We start from the raw sequence: 17,782 nt of genomic DNA, 5'->3' as shown, positions 1-17,782 counted from the left end.
TCTAGTTCTTTGACCTAAAGAATCCACTCACCTCCCTCCTTAGCGTCATATGATAAGACCAGACTGAGGTGACTTTCAAGATTTGTCAGTGCTTCTGGAATGCCAGGGAGCTTTGGGTTGTAATTGCCCATGTGTCACCTCCAGCTATCTGCTAGACTGCCTCTTTTCCTTCATATTCAAGTTAACCGTCACAGACTCCTGCGGTGCTCCTTATCTTTTCTGTCACAGCACAGACTGGCCTTTCTAATACGTACTAAATTAGCTTTGATTTTGTCTGAGAGCCTCTAGATTCATAAAATATGCCAGCTGGAAACTGACTCATGCAATTCAATTCCCTAACTTCAGAGAGTTATGGTAACTGTTAAAACCCTACAGGCTGGTGAATGGTAAAGCTAGAATGGGAAAGGATTTCTGACTCTCCACTGGGGGCTACTTAGTCTACTGACGAGGGAGGGGCACTGACTGTTTACCCTTGTATTCCATAAAAGGTTTCTCCTTGTTTTAACCCTTCAGTTATTTCAGCAGAGTGGATGGCGTGGTGGCCATACAAAGGCATGTGATGATTTTTTCCCTGCTGTGGATAACATCCTAACTCTCCTTTCCTAGATTTCCATGGCTTTTTCACCATGTGCCCTTCTGTAACCGTGGATCAGCCCTTTTCTCTTTAAGAGAGTGCACCACAGGATGACTTCCAGCTTGCTTTTTCCAGGGGAGAACACAGGTGCTACAAAAAGAGATGTCTCACGAAAAGGAATCATAACATAAGGGTGGGATACAGTTGAATGACAAAAACAAATATCTAAGGTGTTTGAATCAAGGTCCATGCATTCATTTATTTCTCAAGGTAGCAAGAAGATAAAACAATTGAAATTCCATCTATAATGAGTTACAAATGATAGTAAGCCCAGGAACCTTGAGCATATATATCTATAAGGCAAATAAAACAAATATTTTTCAGAATGTGGGCATCACACTTTAGCTAACCTGAGGAGAGCCACTCCAAGCCCCCAACACCGTGACACCAAGAATCATTCTCAACCGATTGTTTTCCAAACAAAACGTGAAAAGGCAAATCTGTGACTAATAATAATAGAAGAAAATTTTCATCCAGAAAGACTGGATGCCCATCAAAGTCACATCTCTTCTTCTGATTCTGGTTCTCGTTCAGCATTTTTCAGGAGTCCAACTTCTGAGGGGCAGAACCTCGTAAATCGAGATTTAACCAACCTGAAGACAGAATGAAAATCATCTTGTATTATGCTGTTTAAAATTAAACCCCCAAATTATCTGTATCTATAATACAACAAACTCCAAATTATCTGTGCAAATGGAAGAGGTACCCCCAAAAAGAAAAATCACTTTTATTTGTCTTTGGAGCTACCTGTGAACATTTTGTGGATTAAAGCTGCATAGGAGCAAACAGACACAATAAAGCTCTAATATGTAATGATTGTTTGCATCATATTCAAAATTTATAACTTTAATAATTTCTAAAACAAGCAAGAGAATCTCTGAAGTAAGCCCAGACAAAAGAGCTCAGGTGTGTGTTAAAGAAGCCCTCTCTAAGAAGGAAGCACACAAAGGCATCTCCTTCCCCACGTCGAGCCCCATGTCAAGCCTGGGCTGTACTGCAGCCCTTACTGCAGCCCTTACAGCTCTCTGAAGACTGCAGCAGTCTTCAGAGAGCTGCTTCTGTGCTGGCCCCAAGCTGCTCTATTGCATGTGATGGGCCTGGATGCATTCAGAAGTTGAAAGAAGTGACCTCTATTCTTCTAACTATTTGCATAGATTAAGAGAATCTGTAGGTGTGGTTGGGAAATTATCATTTTGGCATTGGAAGATATGAAACTTCTTGGTGGCAGAAACTCAGCAGGCTCTTTTGTTCTCTGATATAATAAAAACTAGGTAAAGCTTTTCCTGTACAGGATTATTTGTGAAGACATCTCGCTGTGACTATGTCAATAAAACATAGCTAACTTTCAGAAATATACAATATGGAAACAAACTGATAAATAAAATCATTCTCATTTTTTGAAAAAATGTCACTAGCCTATCTGTATCTATACACTTGTTTCCTGCCTTTCTTCTCCCACTGAAGGTCTGGCCCACCCCTCACAATATACCTAGTTTTTACTTGTGCTCTGGATCTCACTGGAGTATGAACTTCCTAAGAACAGAGACTTCATCTTATTTACTGCCCTAACTCTTGTCAGTGTCTAGAACGATGTCTGGTACACAGTGCCTCACCACATATTTAATGATTTAATGGGCTTGTGGAACAGTCTTCCAGGAGTTTATATTACTCATCTTGCTGTTGTTGTTCAGTCACTCAGTCGTGTCAGACTCTTTGGGACATCATGCACTACAGCACGCCATGCTTCCCTGTCCTTCACTATCTCCAGAGTTTTCTCAAACTCAGTCCATTAAGTCGATGATGCCATCCAGCCATCTCGTCCTCTATCACCCACTTCTCCTCCTGCCCTCAACCTTTCCCAGCATCAAGGTCTTCTCTAATGAGTTGGCTCTTGGCACCAGGTGGCCACCAGAGGTAATTCTTCAGTCACTTGCAACTCACCATTAATTCCTCCAACACACAACGGAGCAGTATCAGTAACATCTATTGACTTATCAAGAGCCAAGAAAAACTACTCAAAATCACTTGGCTTGATAATTAGTTAACTATTGACCTTGCTCCCAATGTCCTCAACTCTTCAATGCACTATTATCCTGAAAGGCTAATACTTCTAACTAAGGTGACAACTGGGACAGTGTGTCATTTTTAATCCCACACAGTCACCTCCATATTGCAAAACCTGAATATGCATTAAATGAAAGGAATTAATTAGTTACTTCATTCACTAGATTTATTCCTGATGACTCCTAGAAAATAAATAACTGTCTGCTTATTACCAACTAATTGTTAACACAGAATCTAAGGACTCCTGCTGTTCCCCACATCTGCTCTCTGAGCTGTATCTGTTGCTGCTGTTGTTCAGTCATAAGTCGTATCCAACTCTTTGCAACTCCATGGACTACAGCATGCCAGGCTCCCCTGTCCTTCACTATATCAGGGAGTTTGCTCAAACTCATATCCATTGAGTTGGTGATGCCATCCAACCATCTCATTCTCTGTCACCCCCTTCTCCTCCTGCACTTAATCTTTCCCAGCATCAGGGTCTTTTCCAATGAGTTAGCTCTTCATATCAAGTGGCCAATGTATTGGAGGTTCAGCTTCAACATCAGTCCTTCCAATGAATATTCAGGACTGATTTCCTTTAGGATTGATTGGTTTGATCTCCTTGCTGTCCAAGGGACTCTCAAGAGTCTTCTTCAGCACCACAGTTCGAAAGCATCAATTCTTTAGCATTCAGCTTCCTTTATGGACCAACTCTCACATCCATACATGACTACTGCAAAAACCATAGCTTTGACTCTACAGACCTTTGTTGGCAAAGTAATGTCTCTGCTTTTTAATATGCTGTCTAGGTTGGTCATAGCTTTTCTTCCAAGGAGCAAGCATCTTTTAATCTCATGGCTTTTAATCTCATTTTTTAATCTCATGTCACCATCCACAGTGATTTTGGAACCCAAGAAAGTAAAATCTTCCACTTTTTCCATTTTTTCCCCATGTATTTGCCATGAAGTGATGGGACCAGATGCCATGACCTTAGGCTTTTGAATGTTAAGTTTTAAGCCAGCTTTTTGGGTCTCCTCTTTAACCTTTATCAAAAGGTTCTTTAGTTCCTCTTCACTTTCTGCCACTAGGGTGGTATCAGATTGGGGGATAGAGTAATAAAAGGAAATGCAAGTAATTTTTAGTTCCTAGAATCATGCAAGTGCAGAAAATTAAGGTCAGGGTATGTCTGGGCTTTTGCTCCCACATGTTCTCTTCAGTTAATATAAGAGCAGAGCTGAGACTCTGGGTATATACTTCCAGAGTCGATCTGGAAATCAAACTTTCAAAAGGCAAAGGTACAATCTGATATGAATTTTGTCATTTCTATTTTGTTCTTCAATATGGCTCACAAGAGTTGTCTCCTTGAAGACCAACCTGAAAATGGGTAATATTTCTCCATCCATCCAGAGGGGCTTTTGAAATAGTTCTGTACCACAGTGGTATTATATATGAAATACAACAAAGATTTCATAAAGATAGGTCTGTCCTATGAGCTGTCATGAGGACAACAGCAGGCATGGGACTAGATGAGGCAATCCTTAAATCATTATTCTGGAAGGCTGAAAAGCACGCCTTCATTTTTCAGAGATTTGGGAGGTAGGAGTTTCATAACCCAGTTTTGTTTCCATGGTGATCTTTGTGCTCTGTCAAATAAATTCTGATAGAATGTCCTCAAAACCCATCAGCTGTGACTGAGTTACAATCCAGTTCACAGTCAAACCATGATGAACAGATTTTCAAAACTCTTCATGACTACAGGAACTACATATGACCTCACTGAAAGTTAGTATATATTCTTCATGATATTCTTTAAGCTATTGCTTAATGTTATATAAAAATACATTAGAACACAAGTTCTTGGCCTAATATTTCAAGAGCAATATGAGAGTGAAACTTAAAAGCACATAAAACATGATTTCCAAACAACTGAACACTATTTGAGTAGTTCTGAAACAGATCTGTTAAAACAGAAATAAGTGTCTATTGAGTACCTATATAATTTTGACAGTATGACAAAAGCTGTGAGAGATATGAAAAAAGGTCTTTTCCTGCAGGTGAACAATCTAGTTAGCAGATAAGACTAACCTGAGCTAATAGTAAATATCACAAGATAGATCACAACTGTTAAAATGTGTATTAGAGACTAAAGTACTGCAAAACTCTTGAAGGGAGATAAGCAAAGACTAAAACAATCACAGAAGTTTTCACAGGAGAGATGGGCATTTAATTAGGATATGCCAGGTAGATGTAACTATGTGGTCAATAAATCAAAGGTTCTGGGTAAGGAGAGGCAACTGAAACAGTAAACATGGAGCTTCTGGTTTCTAGCAAACTATAGGTGGATAAGAGATTCATTAGTGGTCTGAAGGTTTTTGAAACAGGAAGAGACAATAGTCTTCTTTTGGCTCTGGATGGGAGCTGACATGGGGTAGAGAGATTGCTTGAATGCTGGCTTTATTCTTGGAGGCTGCACAGCCCCTAAGGAGATGAGGCCCAGAAGTCAGCCTAAAACAACAGAGGAAGAAGTCAAGTTTCACTCAATGACAGAGTGAGTCTTAACCACCAGCACATACACATGCTTTGAGGGAACTGAAAAGGACTAATAGAAATCACTCAGGGAGAAGGTAGAATTTGCCAGCACCCATGGCACTTAGACCTCTGTACTATGCTGTGCTTAGTCGCTCAGTTGTGTCTGACTCTTTGTGACGCTATGGACTGTAGCCCGCCAGTCTCCTCTGTCCATGGGGATTCTCCCAGCAAGAATACTGGAGTGGGTTGCCATGCCCTCCTCCAGGGGATCTTCCCAACCCAGGGATCGAACCCCATGTCTCCTGCACTACAGGTGGATTATTTACCATGTTAGCCATAAAGGAAACTTAGACCTCAAGTAGGGGGTAACTACAGATCAAGGTAGGCTGACCCAAAATATACAAGAGACATAATGGAAGCTAGACCAGGAAAAGATTTCCTCACCCAGAGACACAACACCAAAGCTCTTTAGCAGTGAAGCTCAAAGAAGCACAGAGCAGGAGAGATAACCGGGGTAAATGTCTAGAGAAAGGACTAGAAAGCTAGTTCAGGCAGAGTCTGAGACCCCTCTGGTCTAGAATCAGCTACTGTAATTTAGGGATTTAGAGAACATGCTAGATGTGTACTGTCCAATATGCATATATGAATATTTAAATTAATTAAAATTAATGTGGCACTAGGCACATGTCCACCTGCAATGCAAGAGACCTGGGTTCGATCCCTGGTTGGGAAGATCCCCTGGAGATTCCCCATGGACAGAGGAGCCTGGTGGACTACAATCCATGGGGTTGCAAAGAGTTGGACAGGACTGAGCGACTAAGTACAGCACAGGCACATGTCAAGTGCTCAATAATCACACACAGCTCATGTCTATACGATGACCATAGATATAGAACAATCTTCAATCAATGCTAAAGTCTGAAGGATTGGAGCCTGCATGATTAATAGTTGGAATCAGCCAGGCCAACTGTGGTTTGGCATTACCTACCATGCTAATAGAAATAATAATGAACCATACTCGCTTCTTTCATTCCAACAATCCTTCAAGCTTCAGTTTAATTCTCAATTGTGAGGAGGCCTCCTCTGTGTTCCAATAGTGCTTTATTCTTACACTATTTCCATTTATCGTACTATATTTAAACTGTCTCTCTCTCCCCATAGGGTCTATACCTTATACACTTTTTGATACAGAAGAAGGAGAACAAGAACTAGAGGAATAATAAAAAGAACAAGAGTGAGTGGGGGAGGTGGTTCAAGATAGCAGCCTAGGAAGGTCTTGAATTCACCTCCTCCCATGGACACAGCAAATCTACAGCTACATAAAGAACAATTCCCTATTAAAAAAAAAAAAAAAAACCCTGAAAACTAGCGAAAAAGCTCCTCTACAACACAGGACAAGGTTCACAATGAGATGGGTAAAAGAGGCAAGAGACATGGTCCCGTCAAAGACCCCATCCCCAGTGTGAAGACTCACAATCAAAGAGACCTCACAGATACAGAGCTTCTTCCTGAGGAGCAAGAATTTGTGCCCTATATCAGGCACCCAAACGCTTGGGACTTGCATTGGTGAGATGAGCCCCAAAACATCTGGCTTTGAAAGACCAACAGGGCTGATGTCGAGAAGAACCAAAGGGGTGTAAGGAATAGAGATTCCATTGTGAAAGGGCTTGCATGCAGCCTCACCCACTTGGCCATACAACATAAAAGCCACAGTTTGAAAAGTGTCTAGACCATACATGAATGGAATTCATTTCCTAACCTTAGAGCATCTACTAGCAAGGAAGAAATCTGTTAGGATTCTCTCCAGGGATGGAAGCACTGGCAGGTTCCATTTTTGCTTTCTTCGGCCTCTACTTTGCTAGTGCCAGCACTAGCAGCCACCATTTTTGCACTCTTTTTCTAACTTGCTAGCACCAGTGTTAGAAATCAAAGGAGAAATTAAAAATTACCCAGAGATAAGTGTAAGTGGAAATACAACATACCAAAACCTAGACAGCAAAAGCAGTTCTAAGATGAAATTTATTTATAGCAACACAGGTCTACCTCAAGAAATAAGAAAAAATTCAAATAAACAGCCTAAATTTTACATCTAAGGGAACTAGAAAAAATGAACAAAGAAAGCCCAAAGTTATTATGAAGAAGGAAATAATAAAGATCAGAGCAGAAGTAAATGAAATAGAGACTAAAAAAGCAATAGAAAAGATCAATGAAACAAACCGCTGGTTCTTTGAAAAGATAAAATTGGCAAACTTTTAGACTTACTCCCTAAGAAAAAAAGAGAAGGCTTAAATAAGTAAAATCAGAAATATAAGAGGAGAAATTGCAACTGATACCAAAAAAAAGGTACAAAGGATTAAGAAAGTATTATGAACTGTTAAACACCAACAGATTGAATAACCTGGAAGTAATGAATGGTGACTGCAGCCATGAAATTAAAAGACGCTTACTCCTTGGAAGGAAAGTTATGACCAACCTAGATAGCATATTCAAAAGCAGAGACATTACTTTGCCAACAAAGGTCCGTCTAGTCAAGGCTATGGTTTTTCCTGTGGTCATGTATGGATGTGAGAGTTGGACTGTGAAGAAGGCTGAGTGCCGAAGAATTGATGCTTTTGAACTGTGGTGTTGGAGAAGACTCTTGAGAGTCCCTTGGACTGCAAGGAGATCCAACCAGTCCATTCTGAAGGAGATCAGCCCTGGGATTTCTTTGGAAGGAATGATGCTAAAGCTGAAACTCCAGTACTTTGGCCACCTCATGTGAAGAGCTGACTCATTGGAAAAGACTCTGATGCTGGGAAGGATTGGGGGCAGGAGGAGAAGGGGATGACAGAGGATGAGATGGCTGGATAGCATCACTGACTCGATGGACCTGAGTCTGAGTGAACTCCGGGAGTTGGTGATGGACAGGGAGGCCTGGCATGTTGCGATTCATGGGGTCCCAAAGAGTCGGACACAACTGAGCAACTGAACTGAACTGAATGAATAAATTCCTAGGAACATACATCTTCCAAGATTGAACCATCATGAAATAAAATATCTGAATAGGTCAATTACTATGAAAAAGACTGAAACGGTAATCTCAAACAAAAAACTCTCAATGAAGAAAAGTCCAAGACCAGGTGGTTTCACTGGTAAACAGTACAAATATTAAAAAAAGATTTAAATACCTATCCTTCTCAAACTTTTAAAAAATGTAAGAGAAGAGAATGCTCCCAAACTCATTTCACAAGGCCAACATTACCCTGATGCCAAAATCAGACAGATATCACACAGGAAAATAAAATTATAGGCTAATATCACTGATGAACATAGGTGCTAAAATCTTCAACAAAAGATTAGCAGACTGAATTTAAGACTGCATTAAAAGGATCATGTACCCTGATCAAGTGGGATTTATTCCAAGGATGCAAGGATGGTTCAACATCCACAAATCAATAATATGATACATCACATTAACAAAAAATAATTAAAATCATATGAATAGATGCATTTATGATTTAAAAAACCTCTCAACAAGTGGGTATAAAGAGAAAATACTTAACCTAATAAAGGCCATATATGACATGCTCACAGGTAACATCATACTCTGTGATGAAATCATGAAGGTTTTTTCCTTTAAATCAGGACCAAGACAATGATGCTTACTCTCGCCACTTTTAGTCAAAATAGCATTGTAACTCAGAGCATTTAGGCAAGGGGAAGAAAAGCATATAAATTGAAAGGGAAGAAGTAAAACTGTTACTATTTGCAGATGACATGATACTATATACTTCCCTTATAGCTCAGTTGGTAAAGAATCTGCCTGCAATGCAGGAGACCTGAGTTCAATTCCTGGGCAGGAGGATCCCCTGGAGAAGGAAATGGCAACCCACTCCATTTATTCTTGCCTACAGAATCCCCATGGACAGAGGAGCCTGACAGGCTACAGTCCATGGGGTTGCAAGAGTTGGACACAACTTAGAGACTAAACCACTATATATATATATATATATATATACACACATTATATATATATAATGTAAAACCCTAAATACTCCACCAAAAAAACAGAACCGATAAATTCAGTAAAGTTGCAGGGTAAAAAATTAATATGCAAACTCATGTTTTTGTATACCAACAATGAACTATCAGAAAGAAAAGTTAAGAAAAAATCCCATTTAAAATGGCATCAAAAAGAATAAAATATAAAATACATGCAAACAAATTTAACTAAGGAAATGAAAGATCTACGTACTGAAAACTATAAGACACTGATGAAAGTAATTGAAGAAGACACAAATAAGTGGAAAGATATTCCATACTTATGGATTGGAAGAATATCATTAAAATGTCCATATTACCCCAATCTATAGATTCAATGCAATCCCTACCAAATTACCAAAGGTATTTTTCATAGACATAGAACAAACAGTCCTAAAATATGTATGGAATCACAAAAGATCCTGAATAGCCTAAGCACTCTTGCAAAGGAGAACAAGGCTGGAGGAATCATGCTTTCTGATTTCAGCCTATACTATGAAGTTGTAAAATCAAAACAGTACGATATTGGCATAAAAAGATCGATGTCACAGAACAGATAGCCTAGAAATAGACCCACACATAATATGGGCAGTCAATTTACAATAAAGAAGGCACAAATACAAAGTAGGGAAAGGCCAGTCTCTTCAAAAATAGTGCTGGGAAAACTGGATAGCCACATACAAAAGAGTAAAACTGGACCACTGTCTTACATCATACACAAAAATTAGCTCAACTAAGATATTTATATAAGTTTATAATATTTTATGCTTTATGTAATAGAATATTACTCAGCCATAAAAAAGAATGGACTGGACCTTAAGGGTATTATGTTAAGTGAAATAAGGCATAGAGGAAGAAAAATTCCATATGATTTTAGTTATCTGTGAGATGGGAAAAACAAATGAACAAACAAAACACATAGATACAGGGAACAGACTGGTGGTTGCCAGAATGTGGAGAGGTGGGCATAAATAGATGCAGAGTATCAGGAGGCACAAACTTCCCAGTTATGAAATAAATAAGTCTTATAGTTTTCAAAGTATAGGTCTTGTGTCTCCTTCAGTAGGTTTATTCCTAAGTATTTTATTCTTCTTAATGAGATGGTAAATGGGGTTGTTTCTTGAATTTCTCTTTCTGATCTTTCATTGTTAGTGTATAGAAATGCAACAGATTTATGTGTACTAATTTTGTGACCTGCAACGACCAAATTCATTGATGAGCTCCAGTAGTTTTCTTTAGGATTTTCTATGTATAGCATCTTTAGGATTTTTTGTATATAGCATCATGTCATCTGCAAACAATGACAGTTTCACATCATCTTTTTCCAATTCGGATTCTGTTTGTTTTTCTTCTCTGATTGCCATAGCTAGGACTTCCAAAACTATGTTGAATAGAAGTGGCAAAAATGGACATCCTTCTCTTGTTCCTGATCTTAAAGGAAATCCCTTTACCCTTTCACTGTTGAGTATAATGTTAGCTGTAGGTTTGTCATATATGACCTTTAAGGTATGTACTCAAATTATGTTGAAGTATGTACCCAAATCCCAAAGAAAGGCAATGCTAAAGAATGCTCAAACTACCACACAATTGTATTTATCTCACATGCTAGTAAAGTAATGCTCAAAATTCTCCAAGCCAGGCTTCAGCAATATGTGAACCGTGAAGTTTCAGATGTTCAAGCTGGTTTTAGAAAAGGCAGAGGAACCAGAGATCAAATTGCCAACATCTGCTGGATCATCAAAAAAAGCAAGAGAGTTCCAGAAAAACATCTATTTCTGCTTTATTGACTATGCCAAAGCCTTTGACTGTGTGGATCACAATAAACTGTGGAAAATTCTGAAAGAGATGGGAATACCAGACCACCTGATCTGCCTCTTGAGAAACCTATATGCAGGTCAGGAAGCAATAGTTAGAATTGGACATGGAACAACAGACTGGTTCCAAATAGGAAAAGGAATATGTCAAGGCTGTATATTGTCACCCTGCTTATTTAACTTGTATGCACAGGACATCATGAGAAACGCTGGGCTGGATGAAGCACAAGCTGGAATCAAGATTGCCGGGAGAAATATCAATAACCTCAGATATGCAGATGACACCACCCTTATGGTTGAAAGTGAAGAGGAACTAAAGACCCTCTTGATGAAAGTGAAAGAGGAGAGTGAAAAAGTTGGCCTAAAGCTCAACATTCAGCAAACGAAGATCATGGCATCCGGTCCCATCACTTCATGGCAAATAGATGGGGAAATAGTGGAAACAGTGTCAGACTTTATTTTCTTGGGCTCCAAAATCACTGCAGATGGTGATTGCAGCCATGAAATTAAAAGACGCTTACTCCTTGGAAGGAAAGTTATGACCAACCTAGACAGCATATTAAAAAGCAGAGACATTACTTTGCCAACAAATGTCCATCTAGTCAAGGCTATGGTTTTTCCAGTGGTCATGTATGGATGTGAGAGTTGGACTGTGAAGAAAGCTGAGCACTGAAGAATTGTTGCTTTTGAACTGTGGTGTTGGAGAAGACTCCTGAGAGTCCCTTGGATTGCAAGGAGATCCAACCAGTCCATCCTAAGGAAGATCAGTCATGGGTGTTCATTGGAAGGACTGACGCTAAAGCTGAATCTCCAGTACTTTGGCCACCTCATGCGAAGACTTGATTCATTGGAAAAGACCCTGATGCTGGGAGGGATTGGGGGCAGGAGGAGAAGGGGACGACAGAGGATGAGATGGCTGGATGGCATCACTGACTCAACGGACATGAGTTTGAGTGAACTCCAGGAGTTGGTGATGGACAGGGAGGCCTGGCGTGCTGTGATTCATGGGGTCGCAAAGAGGTGGACACAACTGAGCGACTGAACTGAACTGAACTGATGTACCCAAATTATGTTGAGGAATGTACTCTCTATGTACACTTTCTGAAGAGTTTTTTAATCATAAATAGGTGTTGAATTCTGTCAAAAGATTTTTCTGCTTCTTGAAATGATCCTGTCACCTCACACCAGTCAGAATGGCCATCATCAAAAAAATCCCCAAACAATAAATGCCGGAGAGGGTGTTGAGAGAAGGGAACCCTCCCAGACTGTCAGTGGGAATATGAATTGGTGCAGCCACTATGGAGAACAGTATGAAGGTTCCTTAAGAAGCTAAAAATAGAGCTACCATATGATTCTACAATCCCACTCCTGGGCATATACCCAGAGAAAAACACGGTCCAAAAGGATACATATACCTCAATGTTCATTGCGGCACTATTTACAACAACCAAGACATTTAGGAAGCAACCTAAATGTCCATAGACAGAAGAATGGATTAAAAAATTTGTGGTAAGTATATATAAAGGAATATTACTCAACCATGCAAAAGAATGAAATAATGCCTTGTGCAGCATCATGAATGAACCTAGAGATTGTCATACTGAGTGAAGTAAGTCAGAGAAAGCAATATCATATAATATTGCTTATACATGGAATCTAAAAAGAAAGGACATAAATGAACTAATTTACAAAACAGACATAGACTCACAACAGACTTAGAGAAGGAACTTACAGTTATGGGGGGAGGAATGGGGGATATTTAGAGAGTTTGGGGTTGACATGTACACACTATTATGTTTAAAATGGATAACCAACAAAGTCCTACTATATAGCACAGGGAACTCTGCTCAATTTCCTATAGCAACCTAATGGGGAAAAGAATTTGAAAAAGAATAGATACATGTATATGTAGAATGGAATTACCTTGTTGTACACCTGAGAATAACACAGCCTTGTTAACCAACTGTACTCCGATATGAAATGAAAAGTTAAAACATGAAAATAAAAGAAATAAATCATGGGAATGTTATATATAGCATGGTGACTATAATCAATAATATTGTATTGTAGATTTGAAAGTTGCTAAGAAAGTAAATCTTAAAAGTTCTCATCACAAGAAAAAAAGTGTTTGTAAATTTGTATGGTGACAAATGGTATGCTGCTGCTGCTGCTAAGTTGCTTCAGTCATGTCTGACTCTGTGTGACCCCATAGACAGCAGCCCACCAGGCTCCCCCGTCCCTGGGATTCTCCAGGCAAGAACACTGGAGTGGGTTGCCATTTCCTTCTCCAATGCATGAAAGTGAATGGTATAACTAGACTTATTGTGGTGGTCATTTTGCAATGTATATAAAAGTTGAATCATTATGTTGAACACCTGAAACTTGTATAATGTTGTGGGTCAATTGTACTGTATTTAGTTGCTCAGTCGTGTTCAACTCTTTGGAACCCCATGGACTGTAGCCCATCAGGCTTCTCTGTCTATGGGGATTCTCCAGGGAAGAATACTGGAGTGGGTTGCCATGCCCTCCTCCAGGGGATCCTCCCAATCCAGGGGTCGAACCCAGGTCTCCCACATTGCAGGCAGATTCTTTACCACCTAAGCCACCAGGGAATCCCCAAGAAATACTGGAGGGGGTAGTCTATGCCTTCTCCAGGGATCTTCGTGACCTAGGAATTGAACCAGGGTCTCCTGCATTGAAGGAGGATTCTTTCCCAGCTGAGCTACCAGAGAAGCCCCATGTCAACTGAACTTCAATTTAAAAAGAAATCTACCATAGGAACCAGAAAAAAAAAAAAAAAAAACAAAGACAAGAAAAAGAAGAATCTTCATTGAGTTCTTATTATGTTGTAGGCAGTTTAAATACATGATTTTCATTTAGGTCTCCATTTTTTAAACAACAAAACTGATATTTAAGGTGATTAAATAATCTACCCTAATATAGCTGACAAGCAGCAAAGCTAGAATATGGGTTCTTAGCAATCTGTATATTGCTCCTCATCCATCATGAAACATTGTATCAAAGTCCCTGTAAAAACATGGATCATTTAACTGAATCTTACTGTTAGAAGTATTGCAGTAAATGTCAAATTAATCAGATACTCAAACTTAATGGGAGACATACATGTTTGTCAAGAATGACCACAAGCTTGGGAAATTCCATAACTGAGGTATGCATGGGGAAATGGAGGGGGCTCACTGCAAGTATGGGGAGGACCATGTGGAAAAGAAAACAGCATATGCAAAGACATGGAGGCACAGAAGAGTGTGTTGAAGGGTGATGCATAGGTTAGGAGCACAGCAGAGACACTTTTTAGCTATTCCAACTTTAAACCAAATTTATTCTTTTTATTGGAAATGTCTGTGCTTATAGACAATTTTCTGCTATATTACTCTGTTTTGTGGAATGCTAAGGAGTGAAATACCTCTTTGAACTTAAATTTCAGTACTGTTGAATCTTTTTTTTTTTTCAGTACTGTTGAATATTAATGATCATATCCCAAAAAATAGAACTTCCACGAACAAAAAGCACTAACTTACCAGGTGACAAAGACATAAATTGCTCCAACGATGCTAATGGCTGTTGCATAATGCCAACAAAAGCATATGGAGAGAAACATAACGTTGTCATGATCCATTAAATCCCATGCAGGACCTCCACTGGGAGGATAAAGGATAAACCCAATCTGTAATTTAAAACAAGAGCACACATTAAGAAGTACCAGCCATATTCCCAAAGATGGTGCAGTTCAAAATGTTTCATTTCAAGATTAATGGTAACATAACTCCCATTATCTGAGATGCTACAGATAAGAAACTCTACCTGTTTTACTAAAATGGACAATATCTACTAGTTAATTCTTTTGGAAAAATGTTAAGGATATTTATAGATCAATTTTCAAGATATGAATAGTAATCATCTCTGGATATTGGTGGACTTTCAGAGAATATACTAGGATTCCAAGTTGCTCAGCTTCACTAAATTATTTCAAAGTCAGAGTTTTGAAAAACAGGTTTTAAAATAAACAAAGCCTTTAATCCATTTTGAGTTTATTTTTGTGTATGGTGTTAGAAAGTGTTCTAGTTTCATTCTTTTACAAGTGGTTGACCACTTTTCCCAGTACCACTTGTCAAAGAGATTGTCTTCTCTCCATTGTATATTCTTGCCTCCTTTGTCAAAGATATGACCCAGAGGGATGGTATGGGGAGGGAGGTGGGAGTGGGGTTCAGGATTGGTAACATGTGTACACCCATGGCGGATTCATGTTGATGTGTGGCAAAACCAATACAATATTGTAAAGTAATTAGCCTCTAATTAAAATAAATAAATTTAAATTTAAAAAATAATAAAAAAATAAAATAAACAAAGCCCATGGGTAACATTATATTCATACTGAAAGCTTATCTCCTAAGATCAGGAACAAGACAAGGGTTTCTTATTTTACCAATTCTACTTAACACTGTACTAGAAATTCTAGCCAGTGCAATTAGTCAAGAAAAATTGATAAAGCACATCCACATTATAAAGGAAGAAGTAAAACTATCTATATTCACAAATGACATGATCTTATATACATATAATTATAAAGAATCCACAAAAAAAACCTATTAGAGCTAATAAATAAATTTAGCACACTTGCAGGATACAAAATCAACACACAAAAGATGCAATGAACAATCCAGAAAAATTGTTAGGAAAACAATTCCACTAATAATAGCACTGAAAAGAATAAAATACTTGGGAATAAATTTAAGCAAGGAGGCTCAAGATTTGTACCTTGCAAACTACAAAACATTGTTGAAAGAGATCAAAGAAGATCTAAATAAATGGAGTATAGCCAGGGGTCGTAAGAGTCAGACACAACTTAGCAAATAAACCATCATTACACCATATATAAAAATAAACTCAAAATGAATCAAAAACCTAAATATGAGAACTAAAATCATAACTCTTAGAAGAAAACACAAGGAAAAAGCTTCATGTCCTGGGATTTGGTACTAATTTCTTAGACATGACACCAAAACACACCAAAATTTAAAACTTATGCACATCAAAGGACAGTATCAGAAAAATGAAAAAGACAACCCTTAGCATAGGAGGAAATTTTGCAAATCATATATCTGATAAGGAATTGACATCTAGAATATATTAAGAACTCCTAAATCTCAACAAAAAGCCAAAAAAAAAAAAAGCCAAACAAAATTTTAATGGGCAAAGGACTTGAAGACTCATTTCCCCAAAGGTGTTTAAATCCTCAATAAGCTCAAGAAAAAAATTATAAACATCATTAGTTATTAGAGAAATGCAAATCAAAACCACTATGAAATATCACTTCACACCCCCTAGAATGGTATTAATAATAGTAAGTAACAAGTGTCGGTAAGGATATGGAGAAATTGGAATCCTTACACGTTGCTATTGAGAATGTAAAATGATACATATATGCGTGCCCAGTCTTGTCTGACTCTTTGTGACCCCATGGACTGTAGCCCTCCAGGCTCCTCTCTCCATGGGATTTTCCAGGCAAGAATACTGGAACGGGTTGCCATTTCTTACTCTAGAAGATCTTTCCAACCCAGGGACCAAACCCATGTCTCTTGCATCTCCTGCATTGACAGGCAGATTCTTTTCCACCGTACCACCTGGGAAGCCCATAAAAATGATACAGCCATGTGGAAAACAATTTGACAGTTTCTCAAAAAGTTAAAGTAGAATATCATTTTAGATACTGTATTTACCCAAAATAACTGAAAACAGGTATCCAAACATCTACACAAATGTTCAAAGCAGCATCATTCACAAGGGCCACAGCTGAAAACATTCCAATTGTCCATCAACTGATAATGAACAAGCAAAATGTGGTATTTCCATACCACAGAATATTATTCAGCCATAAAAATGACATTAACTTATAATGCAACATGGATGAACCTTGAAAACATTATGTTAGAGAAAGAAGATAGGCACAAAAGGTAATATATTGTATAGTTCTGTTTGTATGAAATAACCAGGATAGGTAAACCATAGAGAAACAAAGCAAATTAGTGGTAACCAGGGACTGGAAGGAAAAGAAAAGGGAATGACTGGTTAATGGATCTGGGGTTTCCTTTCAGGGTGACGAAAATATTTTAGAGCTAAACAGAGGTGAGAGTTGCACAACACTGTGACTGTACTAAATGTTGCCGAATTATACACTTTAAAAAGCATAAAATGTTGCTAGAGGGGAGAAGGTTCCGGGGATGAGAGAACTGGTGAGGGAGATTAAGAGGTACAAATTTCCAATCACAGAACAAATGAGTTCCAAGTATGAAATGTATACTGTTGGAAATATAGTCAATAATTATGTAATATCTTTGTATAGTGGCAGATAATAGATCCAGATACTACATGGATATTAGATCTGAGGGATCATGTTGAAATGTATAGAAATATCAAATCACTATGTTGGGCATGAGGAACTAACACAGTGCTCTAGGTCAGTTACACTTCAGAAACAAACTTATAGAAAAAGAGATCAGATTTGTGGTTACCAGAGGTGGGAGGTGGGGGAAAGGGAATTGGATGAAGGCAGCCAATGGGTACAAACTTCCAGTTATAAGATAAATAAGTGATATAATGTACAATGTGATCAATATAATCAACAGTGCTGTATGTTATGGAAGTTAAGAGAGTAAATCCTGAGATTTCTTATCACAGGAAACAATTTTTTTCAATGTCTTTAATTTTGTTTCTACATGAGATA

At 38.4% G+C, this 17,782-nt stretch overlaps 1 protein-coding gene across 1 annotated transcript in view; it reads right to left on the bottom strand.

Moving 5' to 3' along the window:
• Window positions 1-807: 807 nt before the first annotated feature.
• Window positions 808-17,782, bottom strand: part of LOC102282987 (transmembrane protein 45A) — a 114,459-nt gene continuing 97,484 nt past the window's right edge. Inside the window, exons 5-6 of the mRNA XM_005890053.2 lie at window positions 14,580-14,725; window positions 808-1,227 (exon numbers count right to left, since the gene is read on the bottom strand). Coding sequence (XP_005890115.1) covers window positions 1,134-1,227; window positions 14,580-14,725 — 240 coding nt within the window. The 3' untranslated portion in view covers window positions 808-1,133. The remainder of the gene's footprint in view (window positions 1,228-14,579; window positions 14,726-17,782) is intronic.

This window comes from Bos mutus, chromosome 1 (genome assembly GCF_027580195.1).
Source record: "Bos mutus isolate GX-2022 chromosome 1, NWIPB_WYAK_1.1, whole genome shotgun sequence".
In the NCBI taxonomy this organism is placed as follows: domain Eukaryota; kingdom Metazoa; phylum Chordata; class Mammalia; order Artiodactyla; family Bovidae; genus Bos; species Bos mutus.
The sequence above is the reverse complement of the archived record's forward strand: the minus strand, read 5'-3'. Positions and strand labels throughout refer to the sequence as shown.